The sequence below is a fragment of the Lepidochelys kempii genome, chromosome 1, assembly GCF_965140265.1.
Source record: "Lepidochelys kempii isolate rLepKem1 chromosome 1, rLepKem1.hap2, whole genome shotgun sequence".
Lineage (NCBI taxonomy): Eukaryota > Metazoa > Chordata > Testudines > Cheloniidae > Lepidochelys > Lepidochelys kempii.
The window spans coordinates 114,217,969-114,236,016 of NC_133256.1; the positions used below are offsets into that span (position 1 = coordinate 114,217,969).

Here is an 18,048-nt window from a genome sequence, read left to right on the forward strand (position 1 = left end):
GTTACCCTCAATGCAAGGTTTGGACTGGCAGAGTCCTGAAGCATTTGTTGGAAAGGCAGGTGTGTCAAGCTTGTCAAGCTGGTGTGCCAGGGAGCTGAAACATAGCTCAGCAGCAGCAGCAAAGTTCACTCTTCCTAAGGCAGAGTGGTAACATGGTGGCTAACAATTCCGGTTGTCCCGAGTAAGATGTCACAATAATTATTGTGACAAGTGTTCTAAAATTAAGTTAGGTTTATGGGATGATTTAGTAAAAAAGGTGTAACGTTTACCAAAATTACAACCGCAATATTGCAAACACTTATGCACATAACTTTAAGTAGTCGTCTCAGTGACTTCGAGTACACTTCCACATCACTATTTCAATTCAACAGGTTTAATTTCATTACAAAATAGATCTACACTACTGAAAAAGATTACTTTTAATTCAGTTTATTTAAATAAGATAAAACTACTTAAAAGACCACTCTTTACATACAAAATGTACATTAACATGTGAAACTTTTCTGTACTGAAGTATAAAACCTGCACACAGGTTTTAGTGTTTAGTAAAAGGAAACAAGCACACAATATTTAAAAAAAACACACCATTCTTACTATTTTACAGCATTCAGAAGTGCCTTTGATTCCACAATAATGAATGGGAAACTCCTGTCTCAGCCATATCCGATGTAGACTACTGTTCATATTTTCAATACATATATATTTAAAAAAATTCTAAGTAAGCTTTCAGATCACTGCTGACAGCATTTTCAAATGGCTCATAAAGCCAGAACAAGGATTTCTTCATGTTTAAATTCAGTGGTGAAAGGCTTTCATATGGGAGGAACAAAGATTTCAAATTAGTTTTTGTATATAGAAGCTTTACTGTTTACCACATACACTCAAAGTACGTGAAGGATCAGGCCCACTTAACCACCAAAATCAATAGTTTTGCCATTGATTCTAATGGACATAGGACCAAATCCAGTGTATTACACCACACAAGTAATAATCTAAATGGAATCCACTGGGATTCAAAGAAAAACTGAAGATCTCATTTTAATAACTGTCACAGGTATGAAAGAGGCAAGACATTGTTAAGAGTATACTATCCTAACTCACTGCAGTGATTGTTACCTCTTTATGTGTTGATGAGAGGAGAGTGTTGGCCCGCATTCTAGGATTTCCCACTTATTTTAACAAGCATTATAATAACGGGGATAACAAAAGAAATGTGTTGCACACATGCATACAGAAGTTTGTATATAAAAGCATGGCACTAATCCATTCATTTTTTTCCCTCAGATTCATGCTGAATATAGATTCTAATAATGTGCTTCCATGTGCATTTTTTCATCTCAAATGACTATAGAAGCTTCAATTTGAAGCAAGGATGTTACGTAGTTCATCTGTTATTACCAACTTAACCTGTATTTTAAAATGTAATACAAATACAATTCTGTAGTTTTGTTCTATATAACAAAAATAATTTTTTCTCTAGAATAAAAGCTGTCAATCCGATGATTTTATACTATATTGTTTAAGTAACTATCTTCTGGAACCCAAAAAGGGTTTGGATGCACAATCTTTCATACACCTGGAACCTCAACAATTGTGTTGGGTATTTAGCCAGGACATGATCTACTAAACTGAATTTAGCTGTATAGTATAAAATATGAACATTTTTAAACCCACAAAGGTGTTTTGTAGAGACACGTAGGAAATGAACTACAGTATAATTGAAAATTCAAAAGCAGGTTTTTTTAGTATCTTGTAATACCACCACCTTTGGAAGGGAAAGTGAAACCACTCTCAATGCAAGAAGGTAGACACTTTTAAGGTGATTGGTGAGACTGATTCCAGCTTTGTATTAGGGAGCTTTCAAACTTAAGAAAACTCCACAACAATGTGAATCCCTGTATAGTTTAAAGAGAAATGTACTTCAACTGTTCTGAACTACAGGAATGATATATTTACATTTCCAGGACCCCCACTAGTTCATGGCCATGTTACATGCTGGATTTTCTTCTTTGCTTCTGTAGGTTTTAGGTCATTCTGGAATAGAAGAAAGTATACAATATTAGATGTGCTGCACTAGACAGTATTTAGTAGTTATTGTACAATATCCAGAGAGGGATAGCTGAGAACATTATAGTAACTTTCTGATGCCATCTTCTGGAGGAAATTAAAATGTCAGGCTTACCCAGAAAGTAAAAAGGAAGAAGAACTATAAAGGCTGATAAATTTAACCTCTTGCAAACTCATCCATTTTTTGTGGTGGTGAGCACGTTTACCAAAAGTATCCCTCTTACTTGGAAAACATAAGTAATTTAGAAATACATCCATATAAGAACTTTAAACTAAAGTCTGATCCATTAAGAATGTTTTAAAGCAAATATAGGAATATCTACTCTTAAAATTAAATATAATTAAATCTAATTTTTAAAAATTAAAGAATCTTAAAAATGCTGCTCTGTTCTAAAGACAATTAAAAGACTACTTGCGTAAAACTGCTGAAAAATTACAACTACAGAAAAACAGGTATTTCTTTACACTACCACGTATAAATGAGGAACCCATTGCTTAAGCCTCTGTGCACTTGCAAATTTAAAAATAAAAAATTCATAAGAATTGGCAGCAAACAGACAACCTCCAAATCAATCTCCAACAGTCATCAAAAATAAGAAGGAACTATGAAACAGTCTTCAGTTGGTTAGACAGGCAAACACCTGAATAAACAGATGGACTTTGCACCATACCCTGAAAGTCAAACTAGCTCTGGCAGACCAAACAGGGGAGCAGGATCCAGACTCGAGTTCAAAACAGACGCTGACACCAAACTGAGAATGCAAATCTGGATGTTGTGAGCAGCAATTCAGCTGATCTCAGCCACTGGGAAGTTGCAGAGATGGTCTTTAAGGTAATCAGGACACAGACCAGACTTTACAAATTAACACCAACACCATGAGTGGTTCTTAAACAAACAGCAGCATGCCTGAAATGGAAAGCACCAATATGCAAGAAGTCTGTTGGGTTTCATACTAGTGGAACCATCTGCCACTTTAGCAAAACAGTTTTTTAACATTGGCCCTTGGTGAGACTTAGTTTAATGCTGCACAGTAACATTCCCAACAGCAGCGTCTCTCGTATGTTGAAGATTCTTTACTACCTTATGTACACAGTTTTCTTTAATTATGGAAAAAAGTCTGCTCATGACCAACAACCTGTGCACCAAATTTCAGCAAAACAGGAAGTCACTTATTCTGACAGAAGATACACCCCTCTTAAAATCAATTAAAATATCTTCCATTTATATACCATCCTTCAAATATGCACACACGAATCACTTCCCATACAACCAAACTCTACAAAAGAGTTTAGGACAGGAAGTAAACAGTATTACCAAATTAAAATTGCATGAGGAATTTGGGCTGTACTGACAGAATTTTAAATAAGTGTCTGGAACATGGTAATTCAAGGACCAAGAAACACTAACTCCTATTTTATACTTTTCTTCTAGGAACTCTGAAGCCATTGGTTAATTAATAGTTAAGTTAAATTAAACCATTGGCTCATTCATTACAGCCTAGTTCAGCAAGATACTTAAACATAAACGTAACTTTAAGCATGAGTATTCACACTGACACCTCATGCTTAAATTAAAGCGCATGCTTAAATATCTTGCTAAACTGGGGCCTAAATTATTTATGTTAACAGACTACAAAACAATCTAAACTGCAGTAAAGATTTTGATTTCAAGAATATCAGTGGTAATCAACTCTGAACATGAATTTATTTAAATTAGGGCTGCCAAGTGATTAAAAAAATTAATTGCAATTGCACTGTTAAACGATAACAGACCCACCACTTATTTAAATATTTTTGGATGTTTTCTACATTTTCAAATATATTGATTTCAATTACAACACAGAACACAGTGTACAATGCTCACTTCATATTTTTGATTACAAATATTTGTGCTATAAAAACAAAATAAATATTTTGCAATTCACTTCATACAAGTACTGTAATACAATCTCTTTATCATGAAAGTTAATTCTACATTTGTAAGTTTATGTACAAAAAACTGCATTCAAAAATAAAACAATGTAAAATTTTAGAGCCTACAAGTCCACTCAGTCCTACTTGTTCAGTCACTCAGATAAACAAGTTTGTTTACATTTGCAGGAGATAATGCTGCCCACTTCTTGTTTACAATGTCACCTGAAAGTGAGAACATGTGTTCACATGGCACTCTTGTAGCCAGCGTTGCAAGATATTTACGTGCCAGATGCACTAAAGATTCATATGTCCCTTCATGCTTCAACCACTGTTCTAGAGGATATGCATGCATGCTAATAAGGGGTTCTGCTTGACAACGATTTAAAGCAGTGCAGGCCGACGCATGCTCACTTTCATCATCTGAGTCAGATGCCACCAGCAGAAGGTTGATTTTCTTTTTTGGTGGTTTGGATCCTGTAGTTTTCACATCAGAGTGTTACTCTTAAGACTTCTGAAAGCATGCTCCACACCTCGTCCCTCTCATATTTTGGAAAGCACTTCAGATTCTGAAACCTTCATTCTAGTACCGTAGCTATCTTTAGAAATCTCGCATTGGTACCTTCTTTGTTTTCTGTCAAATCTGCAGAGAAAGTGCTCTTAAAACGAACAACATGTGTTGGTCATCATCCGAGACTGCTATAACATGAAATATATAGCAGAATGCTGGTAAATCTGAGCAGGAGACATACTATTCTCCCTAAAGGAGTTCAGTCACAAACTTAATTAATGCATTATTTTTTTTAACAAGCATCATCAGCATAGAAGCATGAAGGGGCGTTCGAATGTTTAGCAATATCTGGCACGTAAATACCTTGCAATGAGGCTACAAAAGTGCCATGTGAATGCCTGTTCTCACTTTCAGGTGACATAGTAAATAAGAAGCTGGCAGCATTATCTCCCTTAAATGTAAACAAACTTGTTTGTCTTAGAGATTGGCTGAACAAGAAGTCCGATTGAGTAGACTTCTAGGTGCTGAAGTTTTGCATTGTTTTGTTTTTGAGTGCAGTTATGTAACCAAAAAAAATTCTACATTTGTAAGTTGCACTTTCATGATAAAGAGATTGCATTATGGTATTGTATGAGGTGAACTAAAAAATACTATTTCTTTTATCATTTCTACAGTGCAAATATTTGTAACAAAAGTATTATAAAGTAAGCACGATACACTTTGTATTCTGTGTTGTAATTGAAATCAATATATTTTAAAATCTAGAAAAACATCTGAAAAAACTTAATACATTTAATTGGTATTCTATTGTTTAACAGTGCAATTAAAACTGTGATTAATTTTGAGTTAATCGCTTGAGTTAACAGCAATTAATGGACAGCTCTATTAAATATTTAATAGGTGAACAAAACCTGTAGACGTACCATACAGCACCTTTGTGCTGTGAACCAAACAAATTCGAAAACCTATTTAAGTTTTGACTAAAAGATCTCTAAAGAACACTGTAGTAGTTTAGCGATGTTTTTCAGCTTCGTGCTGGGTCAGTATTGATCTAGTGCTTCAGCATGGCTTTGAAGTGCTGCTGGAAGAGCTGCCTTTGAGATTAAACATACAAATGAGTACCTGACTCATCCAGACCCTCAATAGTGTGTGTCTTGATTCCTGCAACATCCTTTTCACTAGCCTTGAGTGGCCTTTTCTCTTGCCCCACTCACAGCCAAAAATGCTCAAAATGCTGCTGTGAAGATCACTTCCTCAGCTTGTCACTTGAAATCTCTCTTTGTATTGCTCCACTGGGTCCTACTTAACCAGTGCATCAAACATGAAAGTGAAGACATAGTTCAAGGCCCTTCAAACCCTGTTCCCCAACCTACCATCTCTCATATGCTATCGCAATGCTAACTCCTGCCTTTGCTCCGCCAATGACACCAGCCTTCACTGCTCCGTTAAGTTTTCAAGCACCTTCATGCTTTCTCCCATGTTGCTCCTCATGCATGAGGAGCTCCCCAACAACATCCATAAAGCCACCCCATTGTACTCCTTCAAATCCCTTCTTCTTTGCTGTGGTGCTGTTACCCCGGAATTGAGGGGTATGTTACACCAGAATTTGATCACACTAATTGCAGCCATAGTGTGTGCATTCAGCCACCATGAATTAATAAAATAGAACACCACATAGTTAAGGGTTAATTTGGACAAGGAGGGCTTTTGAGGCAAGGTCAAATACTAGCTACAGGCTTGCACTTTCTGCTAATCAGAATAGGAGGAGGGGAAAAAAGATTCAACGAACTGGGAACGGGGGTCACGTGGGACTAGGTGTCTGTCACTTTACGGCCCGTTGCGAGGACCATGGCAGCACCTGTGTACCCGGCCTGGCTCGGGCGCTTGGCCACCAGGCAGCAGAGGTGGGCCCCACCATGTGCCCCACCCGCCCCCTGATGCTGGCCAACCAGGTGGCGAACCACCGCCTGCACCTGGGAGAGGTAACGTGTACCACAGAGATGCCATTACCGAAGGCTTGCTGGAAGCAGAATGAGTTCAGCCATGCAGTTTGTGCCAAGGAGATCCAGACATTCTATGACTGTATGGCAAAGACAGATGCGGAGCACAAGGAAAGACTTAAACAGGAGTCCCTGGGCCAGATGGGAAACTTATCTCCAAAGACAGTAAACAAACTACTGAGAAGGTTCCCTAATAGCACAGATGATTTTTAAAGGAAGACTTGCTTTCCCAAGTAACTGGAGACCAGTAGCTGAAGCTGGTATCATCTTTGGAGAAGAAGTTAAAATAGTGATCAGTGAGCATTTGGGGCTGATGGTGGCTGCTAGCATTCCTCAAAGGTTCTTGACTTGAACATTTCTTTGGGGGTGGGGCCACTTTCTCCATTAGCTGAGATTGTTCTATGGGGTCACAGGGTCTTGTGATAACAGGGTGGATGTTTGCTAAGTGTTACTCAATCAGCCATAATGTGGTCTTGAGTCTTGCTTCATTGTGAAATAAAGCCTTCTAAGGAACGAAATAAAACAAATAAAAACAAAGAAAATAAGTGGATGGAGACTTATAGTTTTGGTGCCTTTGCTGTAGAAGCTTATTATGGCTAAGACTGCTAGGAATGTTTTGTTGATAACTAGTTGACTGAAATTAGAAGTAGTAATGACCCATTGGGGGTTGCTATGAGATATGGTTCTGTAAAAATTTAGTGATAAAAAAAGACTAGATAATAGACCGTACTTTGGAGCTGAAGCTATCATGAGAGACGTTTTCCTGATACCATACTCCCCGGCAGGGAAGCAAGCGGTCATTGCTGACCTGCTGCTAATTACTCAATACCATCTCAGATTCTAGGTAATTATTTTGGATGTCCTAAACTTATTGCTCGTGTGTGCACACTTAAATCTAATAAATAGTAGTTTTAGATAAGAGCACGCTTCCTTGTATCAATATTTCATCAGATGGAAGCATTGTGTTCCCACTGATTTATTCCTAAAACCACCTGGAGTGAAAGAGTTAATCCACAGCTTCGGATTCTGAAAACCTTGGGTAACAATGCCTAGAAAAGCAACTTGATAATGGCTAGACAGCTGATAGAGCTATCATACTGACCAGTATTATCTCATCGCTGCCTTGTGCTCATTCATCTAATCACCTGTTGTCTGTCTTGTACTTAGACTGTAAGATCTTTGGGACAAGGATCATTTTTTTGTTTTCTTTGAAAGGTACCCAGACAATGGGATCCTGGCCCATGACTGGTACTCCTAGGTGATTTTGCAATGCTAGTTATTAATATGAGTGATGAGTGCTAAAGAATTACTATTTTACTGGCAGGGCAGTCTAATGGATAAGATATAGGACAGGGAATCAAGAGACCAGCATTCGAATCCCAGCTCTTATGCGACTTTAGGCAAGTCACTTCATCTCTCTGTGCCCCTGTTTACCTTCCCATCTTTTGTCTGTTTGGTCTCTTTACACTAGACTACTAAACTTTTCAGGGGAATGACTGTCTCTTCCTATGGTGTTTGCACAATACCAACCATACTGTATGTACTACAGTAATGTGTATACCAAATTATATAAAATGACTTTCAAATAAAGCTAAAATATAACAGTTATAATGTTATAAAGGATTCTCAATAAAGGGATCTGAGGACCTACCTGCTCCTTCATATGCTCAAGGAAAAGATTTGCAAAAAGCTAGACAGTGGTGTGAACATACATACCGCTGATTCAGATTCTTCTTTTGGAGCTGCTCTCTTTAATTTCACAACAGCAGCTCCTGCTACTGGGGTCAAAGGTGGCAACTTCAGATTAGCCAATATACTATTAGTCACTGGAACACTGTTCTGTTTATCCTTATTCTTCCCAGTTTCCAGTTTAGCCTCCTGTGATAAATTGGAGGCTGAAATGTATGTTGAGGCGTTTGAAGGAACAGATAATCTCCTAAAAGTATCAGCAGTGATTCCAGCTGGAGGAGGTTTTAGACTATCAGTAGCTCCGTTTTCTGTCTTTTTCACTTTTATACTTGTACTTGTTGAACTGCCATCAAATACAATTAGTGGCCGTTTCCGTAAGCCTTCCACAGTTGTAACACTGAAAATACAAGTTTTAAAGTTCTCAGAAATACAAACTAGATCATCAAGAGTTCAGTTAATAACTCAGGATATATGCAATGTAAACAGACAATTCAAAAAATTAATCTAGCCCAACCTGGCAATATTTGTCAGTCATTTTCCTTAAACTGTTTTACTCGCTCCAATTTAAATTAAAGCAATTGCTTCAAAAATATCAAGCTACCCTATTTAAACTCATTCCAAACAATACGACTGTCAAATTTAGCAGAGCCTTAATATTGCCATTTACAGTTATTTTAGGATTTGACAGTATCAAAAGAGATACAAGTTATTCCAGATATAAGGCAAATATCTGAGGAGCTGTGAATTGCCCTCTTCGTCTAAGTTGAGATTCACCATCAATTTGAAATTTTATAAAAATCACTGTGAACATCTGCATTTATTCATGATTCTTACAGTGAAAAAGCCCAAATGGGGGCTAGACAGAGAATTAGTGAAAATATTTAGCAAAAAAACCCAACCGCTATTTCTGAAATAAATTGTTCCTGAGCCAAAATAGCAGGCCTAATTTATTTTTTGTTAGAATTGCTCATGCTTTTGAATCTACATGCAATCAAGTCTGGCTAATTAAATATTTTATTTATAAACAGAGAAACACTGTCAAATTGTGTATATCCAAAAGATAATTCAAAAGGCAAACAAACAGCATACGTGGCAAAAAAGTTAACATATGATTTTAACATAACTGTCCTTTTACGCACACTGAGGTAAGGACTAAAAGCATTCTAATCCTCAGGGACATGGAAAAGACAATCACCAGGAAACCTGAAAATCTGTAAATTAATGAATAGATTCCAGCGTCAACCATTCCATTTACTGATTTTTCATTTGTGACAATACCTTATATTTGTGATACATTTCATAGAAGTTGTCCAAATAAAGTGTTACTTTATAACATAAGTATCACTGAGGTGGCTATACATGAGTGGTTTAGAGATACATGGTTATTTAAATGTAAATAAGAATGAATATACTTTACATACAATCATGTTTAATACCCACGTCATGACACCCATCTGATTCAATTACATCATCATTAGAATAGCCACTAAACATGGAGTTGCTGATAGCCTTTAAATACAAAAATAAATGAAATTCCAGAGATCTGCTGTGTGATGATAGCACTTACCAACGTTTCTTTAAAAATGAAAGGAACAACAGCTGAAGAGTGCATATGCATCCATGCTCACAGGACAACATTAACTGACCGTGCATCAAAGCTGGCCATTCGGATTTGCCCTTCATTATACTGCAATTGTGTTTAATGATTCCATTAATTTAACACTTAAATGAGCAAAATACGTAAAGAGCCTAATAAAAGCAACCTACCCACACAAATGAAGAGAGTTAATCTCTACCACTCACTCTGGATTTTTCCTTGCAACTTTTATTCCTGACAACAGCACCCTAATCTTGAATGCACTCCATAATAGTTATCTTCAAAGTCCACCCCCAATAAACCAGTATACAAAGCTATAGTATCTGTTTCAGTCTCTTTCCTTAACATGCTTAAAGATGTAGCAGATATTCCTTAGTTAAAGATTGCTCTTTAAGTAATTGTTGTGGATACTGACACTCAGGAGCTACATATATGTTTAGGTAGGATATTTGGAATTCATTATTGTGGGGATCACTCATATTGTATTTTTGAGGAGTAACAGCACCTTTGTTATCACAAATGACAGAGTGATATCTTATTTAGAAGATATTCCTAAAGAAGCCACTAAAGCAGGAAACAACTTCTGGGCAATCAGGTAACTCTCTGTTTCTGCAGAATTTCAGTTTCCACTCAAAAACAATTCAATGTGTAATCTTTAAAGTTGTGACGATTACCTGCTGAATGTGAACAAAATGCAAACTGATGTAGTGTTGTCTTCCTGAGCCTGCAGACAGATATCCTGAAACAACAGAGAGGTATCAACTGTCTAAGGCCCAACTCCGAGCCCCAGCACACAGTCTAAACAGTTGTGCTGTGCTCCGAGGAGTTCATCAAGGTCTGGTAGGGCGAGGCAAGAATCCTTTCCCTTCAAGCTCCACAGCAGGCAAGCTGCTCTTTAGCAGCAACTCAGCTTTATCACTGAAGCAGCTTCCATACTGTGTTACGGGGTATAGCTGGTAGATTTATCCCCCACACTCACAAAACCCTTCTTTACAGCAACACTCAGGCAGCCTCATGGAGTTGAACTCTACAGCACACAGAGGATGGTTATGAAGCTCTCCAAATACTGCTCCATCTCATGCAAAGTAGAACCATATTGGTTCTACTACAAGGTCATCAACAGAAATGGAGGAGGAGACGTTATACACTCCTAAAAGCGTGTGAACTACTTTGATTCATCTCACTAGGGTGTTACAATAACTGAAGTTTCTCTATGTTCATTTTAGTTTTACTTACCAAAACTGCTCTAAGTCTAGAACTTTCAAAAGCCTTCAGCAGCCTGTCTCCTACCCTCTCCACACTGTGTGCATCATGAATGCTAGCAGTAAAAAGATAACCCAATAAAACACTCGCCAGACAAAATTATTTAAGCGTTGAACATGAACAGAAGGTTAACTACTGAAAAGTCTTAAAGTTGCCTAATAGTGGCTAATCAATAGGAAGCACCTAAACAGTAATTGGACTTTCAACATACATTAAACACCAATAAAATAACCTTAACAGTGCAACCCTTACCAAAAACAGAGTGGCTGTCTAAATGGGCCTATTTCTATTATTTGGTCTTCATATATTACTTTTTATTATAAAATGTGTGTAACTCTAAACAAGTTTTATTTGTACCATCATAATTATTTCTAATGTGCGAACTCAAACTCCACTCACATGTGAGATCTATATATAGTGGTAAAATTGGGTACAGGAATTCTTAAGAAATGTAGGTTTCTTGGTGTGCTCATCTGCATGCCTGTACCAAAAACTTCAAGTCCAGTTCAGCTGTTTCAAAACACTGTTGATGTATGAGATCAGTATTGCATGCTTATGTCTGCTCACTGGCTGAAGTACTGCAGAGTGCGTGAATACAGACAGTTTCTTTATGAGTTCATCTAGTTGTCTATCTGTTGCATTCACACAAAGCTGTCAGAAACTGAGGCCCTGAACCTTTAATGTGAAGCACAGGGAAGCCCTTTAAAAAAATCACAGGAATTTGGCATGGGTATAGAGATCTGCCCATGATCATCATATTACAGAATTAGGACCACAGTGTGGAACTGAAATATAAATAAAATAAAATTTTCAGACCACTTTATTTTCTGATCAAAGTTGAGTTTAAGGCCTTATATGAGAGAAGAGCTATTCAACTCAAAAAGTGGTCTTGAATTAAACACAACACACACTTTTGTTGCAGACTGGTGCCCAAAATCCTTCCTCAATTCCTAGCACACAAGCAAGCATAAATTACTATGGCCTGGTCTACTTTTTAAAAATTTGGTCAACACAGCTACATAAGTCAGGGGGTATGAAAAATCCACACCCCTGACTGATGTAACTATTCTGAACTAACCCCCAATGTAGACGAAGCTACATCAATGAAATAATACTTCTGTCAATGTAAATACCATTGCTCAGGGAAGTGGTATTCCTATGCTGATGGAAAAACCCCTTCCATCAAGGCTGCACCAACACTACAGGGTTATGCCAGCATAGCTACAGCAACGTACCTACATAAGTATAGTCTCTGTAAAGTAGACATAACCAGCTGAGTGTGAATGATATAGGGTAATTATATTATGAGTGGATATTGATTTGAGACATGTTAACTGTAACTAACAACTACAATTAGTAACAGTAATGTCAATAGTAACAATTACAAGTAATAATAGTAACAACTATTACTATTAGCCATGACAAGTGCTAAGCTTTTCATCTATCTATCTCCGTCTGTAAAATGAGAATAAGGATGCTTACTTCCTTTGCAAAGTGCTTTGAGATCTACTGATGAAAAGCACTGTATAAGAACTAGGTATTATTATTATCAGCATTTTATTGCTACAGTTGAACTTCTTCCCCTTTTGGGTCACCATTATGGTAATACATTCTGAAATCTCACACACAGCATCCCCTGCAAGTGCTAGCAACATGTACAGAAATCGCAATTTACAAGTTTTATGAATTGAGTAGAAAATAATTAGGTTGATCTTGTTTTCCAAAATGTGCCAACAGCAATCCAGGAGTTACAAGCACAATTGAATTACCTTTTACTCTCATTTTTTGTTTCATTTAGCTCCCTTTTCTTTTCCATCATTTTTCCCCATCTACTTTTGGGTAAGTCCCGCTGAGGCAATGGTATTGCATGTTGAACATAGAGATTAGTGAGGCCATCTTTGTCGATCTTTGCACTATTTTCAACTAGTATGTTCTTCTGTGGGAAAAGGAACATAGCCACTATTAACAGGAGAAACTTCCAAATGCAAATAACTTTAATGGCATTTCATTTTTTCAACAGTTAATTTAGCATAACTAACATTTTAAACAAGTAATGAAATACATGATTTATAGAACATTGCAGATCATCAATACATACATTGGTGAGACTCCATGCAGGTATAAGGAGGTACCTGCATGGACCCAACAGCAGGATCACAGCCTTTGTTAGGTCATCTGAAAAAACGGGTTTAAATAATTCTCAGCGCACATTCTAGTTCAATTAAACTCAATGCCAAACATTTTAAATTATGAGAATTTCTCTGAATTACAAAAGGGATCAAGCCAACCTTGTAATGCGTTTGCAACCTTATTTGCAGAGAAGCTACTACCTCTTCATAAAAAATCACACACAGGTGGTCTTTCAAGTCCCTAGATCTGGATTCTTGATTCCTCAGCTCCCAAAACACAAGCATCTATCATCTGAGTGGAAGGCAGATCTCCATTAGCTATCTATAGTCGAATGCTGATTTTCTAAGATACAACCAACCAAGACAATGAAACATACTCTCCCACACACATGGGCCTTGAACCTGTAAACCATTATGCCTATAATTCTATATGTGAGAGCACATTAAAATTCAGGATAACTACTCACATAGGTAACATTTAACAAGCTAAGGGTAACGGTACCCAATTCTAGTTCCACTTAAACTGATAGCAAATAAACCCCTATGACTTCAACTGGAGAAGGAGTTGAACTCAAACTGTCCACAACGATGTACACTAATATATTTACTTAAAGTTACTTTCGGATCAGGGTATTTTAATAATGTACGTTTAAAATAACCCAACAGTTTGACGAATTCCCTTCTAACTTCGTGCCAATGTTCTTTTACTTTCTGGCAAATCTGCCAGCTTTCAAGGGGAACAAGTTTTCCAAACCGAACCGACAATGCGTTGTTAAAATAAAGCTTTAAAATGGAAGCGGACTCTATCCTGGGGTGGAGGAGGCCAGCGCCTCTCCGGGGCCTGCCTGCGATGTGCAGAGGCCGTTACACGGGGAAGCATCGATCCGCGTGACACGGGCTCCCACCGTCACACGGGTACAACCAGAGGAGGGACTCGAGTTCGGGTCCCGACGCCCGGCGGGGCGCGCTGGGTTACAGCAGCGACCTCCCCGCCTCCAAGCCCGGCTCAGGCTGGCACGCGGCACGACCCGGGGGGGACGTGTTGCGGGGCCCGGGGTCGGAGGGCTCCCGGCGAGAGGCTCGCTGCCCAGGCGGGGCTCTCCTGGCCCAGGGATCCCCCCCCCCCCGGCGGTGGCGGGCGCCCCGCGGACTCCCTGGGGCTTGGTGAGGGCCCCCCTCCCAGGCCGCACCTGCTCCAGGGTGAGCCGCAGGAACTCCTGCGACAACAGCTCCGGGTGCAGCAACAGGTCCGAGCTCAGCCGCCCGCTGCTGCTGCTGCCGCCGCCGCCGCCGCCCTCCCTTGCCGCCCTCTGCGCCGCCATTTTCCCGCGGCGATTCCTTCCCGCGGCCGTTCCCACAATGCTGCGCGGTGGCGCGTGAGCAGGAAGTGACGCAATACGGACTGAGGGGAGGAACGTCAAACTCCGCCCAGGCCGGCGCCAAGAGCCGCGCGTGCGTGAGCGTTACACATTCCAATGAAGACGGCTTCGGCCGGGGGCGGGGCTGCGCGCTCAGCTCGCCGCGCTTGCTTCACGCGCGAAGCGGTCGCCTGCCCATCGATCGATCGATCGATCTCTCCTTCTCGTGCGCGCCGCTGGGGCGAAGCACGTGGGGCTTGGTAGAGCTGCGGTCAGCTCCGCTGAGCTTGACTTGAGTCCCCCACGAGGCGCATCGGAGCAGTGATTGCTCTGCTGCCTCCTTGTAGGGTTTGCTGGCGGGGGTCTTGCACTGTCTGTAGCTGTCCGCAGCCTTAATGCCTTGCAGCAACAGCACTCCTTCCCCGCAAGGGACAGGATCCTGCTGCCTGCTTTAATTGCTATCTAGTAAAGTATTTAAGGACATTCTTAATTTTAAGCAGAGAGTCACAGAAGGGACTTAGCGATCACATTCAGCCCCCTGAGCAGAGTCAGGACGAAGTAAATCCAAGTATCAGAGGAATCATAGAATAACAGAGTTGGAAGGGACCTCTGGAGGTCATCTAGTCCAACCCCCTGCTCAAAAGCAGGACCAATCCCCAACTAAATCATCCCAGCCAGGGCTTTGTCAAGGCAGGCCTTAAAAAACTTCTAAGGAAGGAGATTCCACCACCTCCGTAGGTAACGCATTCTAGTGTTTCACCACCCTCCTAGTGAAAAAGTTTTTCCTAATATCCAATCTAAACCTCCCCCACTGCAACTTGAGACCATTACTCCTTGTCCTGTCATCTGCTATCACTGAGAATAGTCTAGATCCATCCTCTTTGGATCCACCTTTCAAGTAGTTAAAAGCAGCTATCAAATCCCCCCTCATTCTTCTCTTCCGTAGACTAAACAATCCCAGTTCCCTCAGCCTCTCCTCATAACTCATGTGTTCCAGTCCCCTAATCATTTTTGTTGCCCTTCGCTGGACTCTCCAATTTTTTCACATCCTTCTTGTAGTGTGGGGCCCAAAACTGGACACAGTACTCCAGATGAGGCCTCACCACTGTCGAATAGAGGGGAACAATCAGTCCCTCGATCTGCTGGCAATGCCCCTGCTTATACACCCCAAAATGCCATTGGCCTTCTTGGCAACAAGGGCAAACTGTTGACTCATATCCAGCTTCTCGTCCACTGTCACCCCTAGGTCCTTCTCTGCAGAACTGCTGCCTAGCCATTCGGTCCCTAGCCTGTAGCGGTGCATTGGATTCTTCCATCCTAAGTGCAGGACTCTGCACTTGTCCTTGTTGAACCTCATCAGATTTCTTTTGGCCCAATCCTCCAATTTGTCTAGGTCCCTCTGTATCCTATCCCTACCCTCCAGCGTATCTACCACTCCTCCCAGTTTAGTGTCATCCAGAAACTTGCTGAGGGTGCAATCCACACCGTTAGTCTGTATCCACACAATGTCACCTGAAAGACTGAAGAAGTGGTTTTTTACCCACGAAAGCTTATGCCCAAATAAATCTGTTAGTCTTTAAGGTGCCATTGGACTCCTCTAAGTAACTCTAGACCATTGTTGACAGGTGTTTGTACAATCTGGTCTTAAAAATCGTCCAATGAAGGGGATTCCACAACCTCCTTTCGAAGCCTATTCTGGTGCTCAACTATCATTACAGTTTTAAAAAAATTCCTAATATCTAACTGTAACCGCAGTGCCTGGATGGGCCATATTGAGAATGCTACTCTTAGGGCAGACTGTGAGGAATAGGGCAGACAATCCCCAAAAGTGGTGATTTATTTTATAATGACTAGATTCACCAAGCCAGTAAGGAAACAGCTTCTCTAATACCACACTGATTAGTAAGAAGCCAATTATAGTCCCCTTCAAGAATTCCAGCCCATGACTCCCATCTAGACTGCCAAATCTAATATAGTGAGGGGTTACTGAAAACCTGATTCATCATATGTGAGAAGAAAAAGAGTAAGCTGTAGCTCACGAAAGCTTATGCTCAAATAAATTGGTTAGTCTATAAGGTGCCACTAGTACTCCTTTTTGCGAATACAGACTAACACGGCTGCTATTCTGAAACCTATCATATGTGAGGTTCACCAATCCCAAAAGATCGGACACTTAGCCCAAGGCCAATATGAGTCTCAGATCTTACCCAATAATTATGCTGATGCCAATCCTTTAGTAACTAAAATTAAAGGTTTAATAATAAAAGGAAAAAGAATGAGAGTTGCAAATGGTTAAAAGATCAATATACATACCAATATGTGTCAAGTCCTCATGACAGTTTCATAGCAGAGATGGGGAGGCTGCTGCTTTATAAAAGTCTTTCTGGATTCAGGTCAGAATCCAAAGGCAGCTTAGATGTAATGTCTGTTAAAATCCATGCATTTTCCAGGATATTCCAAATAATTATTTGGAAGTTCTCCATCTTATGACTTATACTTTCCCTGTTCAAAGTTTAAGCAGACTAGAGATGGCAGGATCAGACCCTTTATAGTTCTCTAGCAAGCTGAGAAGCCTCTTGTCAAAGCAGGACCTTCCCCCCAGAAAGAATAGGGAGTGCAGATTGTCTGTGGACCATTGCTTTCAAGCTAATTTTCTATTTCCTATGCATACACAGGTAAACTAGTTGGATTCATTCACATAAGGCAATCAGCCAGTACTTCATTATAGCATAGATAGTTAAGCTGAAGACAACATAGATAATATTATAGTCACACCTAGCATCTACCCTTGATTTCTATTATTACAAATAAATGAGTTAACAATTGCACAAATAATTGTTAACAATTGCGAGTCTAATATATCTCTTTGAAATTCACACAAGTTGATTACATTTCAGTGCCTTTTGTTAAATTGTTATGGATCATCCCCAGGTTGGCTGGTTTGTCAGTAGACTAACCTAAATCTCCCTTGCTGCACATTACATTAATTCCTTCTTGTCCTACTTTCAGTGGTCATGGACAACAGCTGATCACCAAACTTTTTATAATAGCCTTTAGCATATCTGAAGATTGTTATCATGTCTTCCCTCGGTCTTCTTTTTTTCAAAACTAAACGTGCCCAGTTTTTTACCATCACCTCATAGGTCAAGTTTTCTAAACCTTTTATCTTTTTGTTATTCTTCTCTAAACTTTCCAGTTTGGCCATATTTTTCTTAAAGTGTGGCACCCAGAACTGGACACAGTACGCTAGCTGAGGCCTCACCAATGCAGAGCAGAGCAGGACAGTTACCGCCCATGTCTTATATACACCCCAGAATTATATTAGCCTTTTTGGCAGCTGCATCACATTGTTGGCTCATATTCAGTTTGTGATCTATTATAACCCCCTGATCCTTTTCAGAGTCATTCCATTGAAGTCAGTGGCATTAGGCACATGGTTTACAAGATTAGGGCCAGATTGCTCAGCACCTTGTAAAATCAAGCTGAAAAGACATATTCTGAGACAGGATGGAGGGACATAGTT

General features: G+C 39.7%; 1 protein-coding gene and 1 pseudogene across 3 annotated transcripts; one reads left to right on the plus strand and one right to left on the minus strand.

Moving 5' to 3' along the window:
- Positions 1-413: 413 nt before the first annotated feature.
- C1H2orf49 (chromosome 1 C2orf49 homolog) lies at positions 414-14,522 on the minus strand. Of its 3 annotated transcripts, XM_073351199.1 has the most exons (7): positions 13,327-14,341; positions 13,137-13,213; positions 12,808-12,974; positions 11,012-11,093; positions 10,450-10,514; positions 8,206-8,575; positions 414-2,034 (listed from the first exon to the last, which is right to left on the minus strand). In XM_073351199.1, the coding sequence occupies exons 3-7, from the start codon at positions 12,855-12,857 to the stop codon at positions 1,978-1,980; spliced, it is 624 nt and encodes a 207-aa protein (XP_073207300.1). In that variant the 5' UTR covers positions 12,858-12,974; positions 13,137-13,213; positions 13,327-14,341; the 3' UTR covers positions 414-1,977. The 3 variants fall into 3 exon arrangements, with proteins under 3 accessions (XP_073207300.1, XP_073207282.1, XP_073207289.1); XM_073351181.1 differs by lacking the exons at positions 13,137-13,213; positions 13,327-14,341 and adding an exon at positions 14,358-14,522; XM_073351188.1 differs by lacking the exons at positions 10,450-10,514; positions 11,012-11,093; positions 13,137-13,213; positions 13,327-14,341 and adding an exon at positions 14,358-14,522.
- LOC140914129 (small ribosomal subunit protein mS37 pseudogene) lies at positions 6,338-6,702 on the plus strand (annotated as a pseudogene).
- Positions 14,523-18,048: the final 3,526 nt, after the last annotated feature.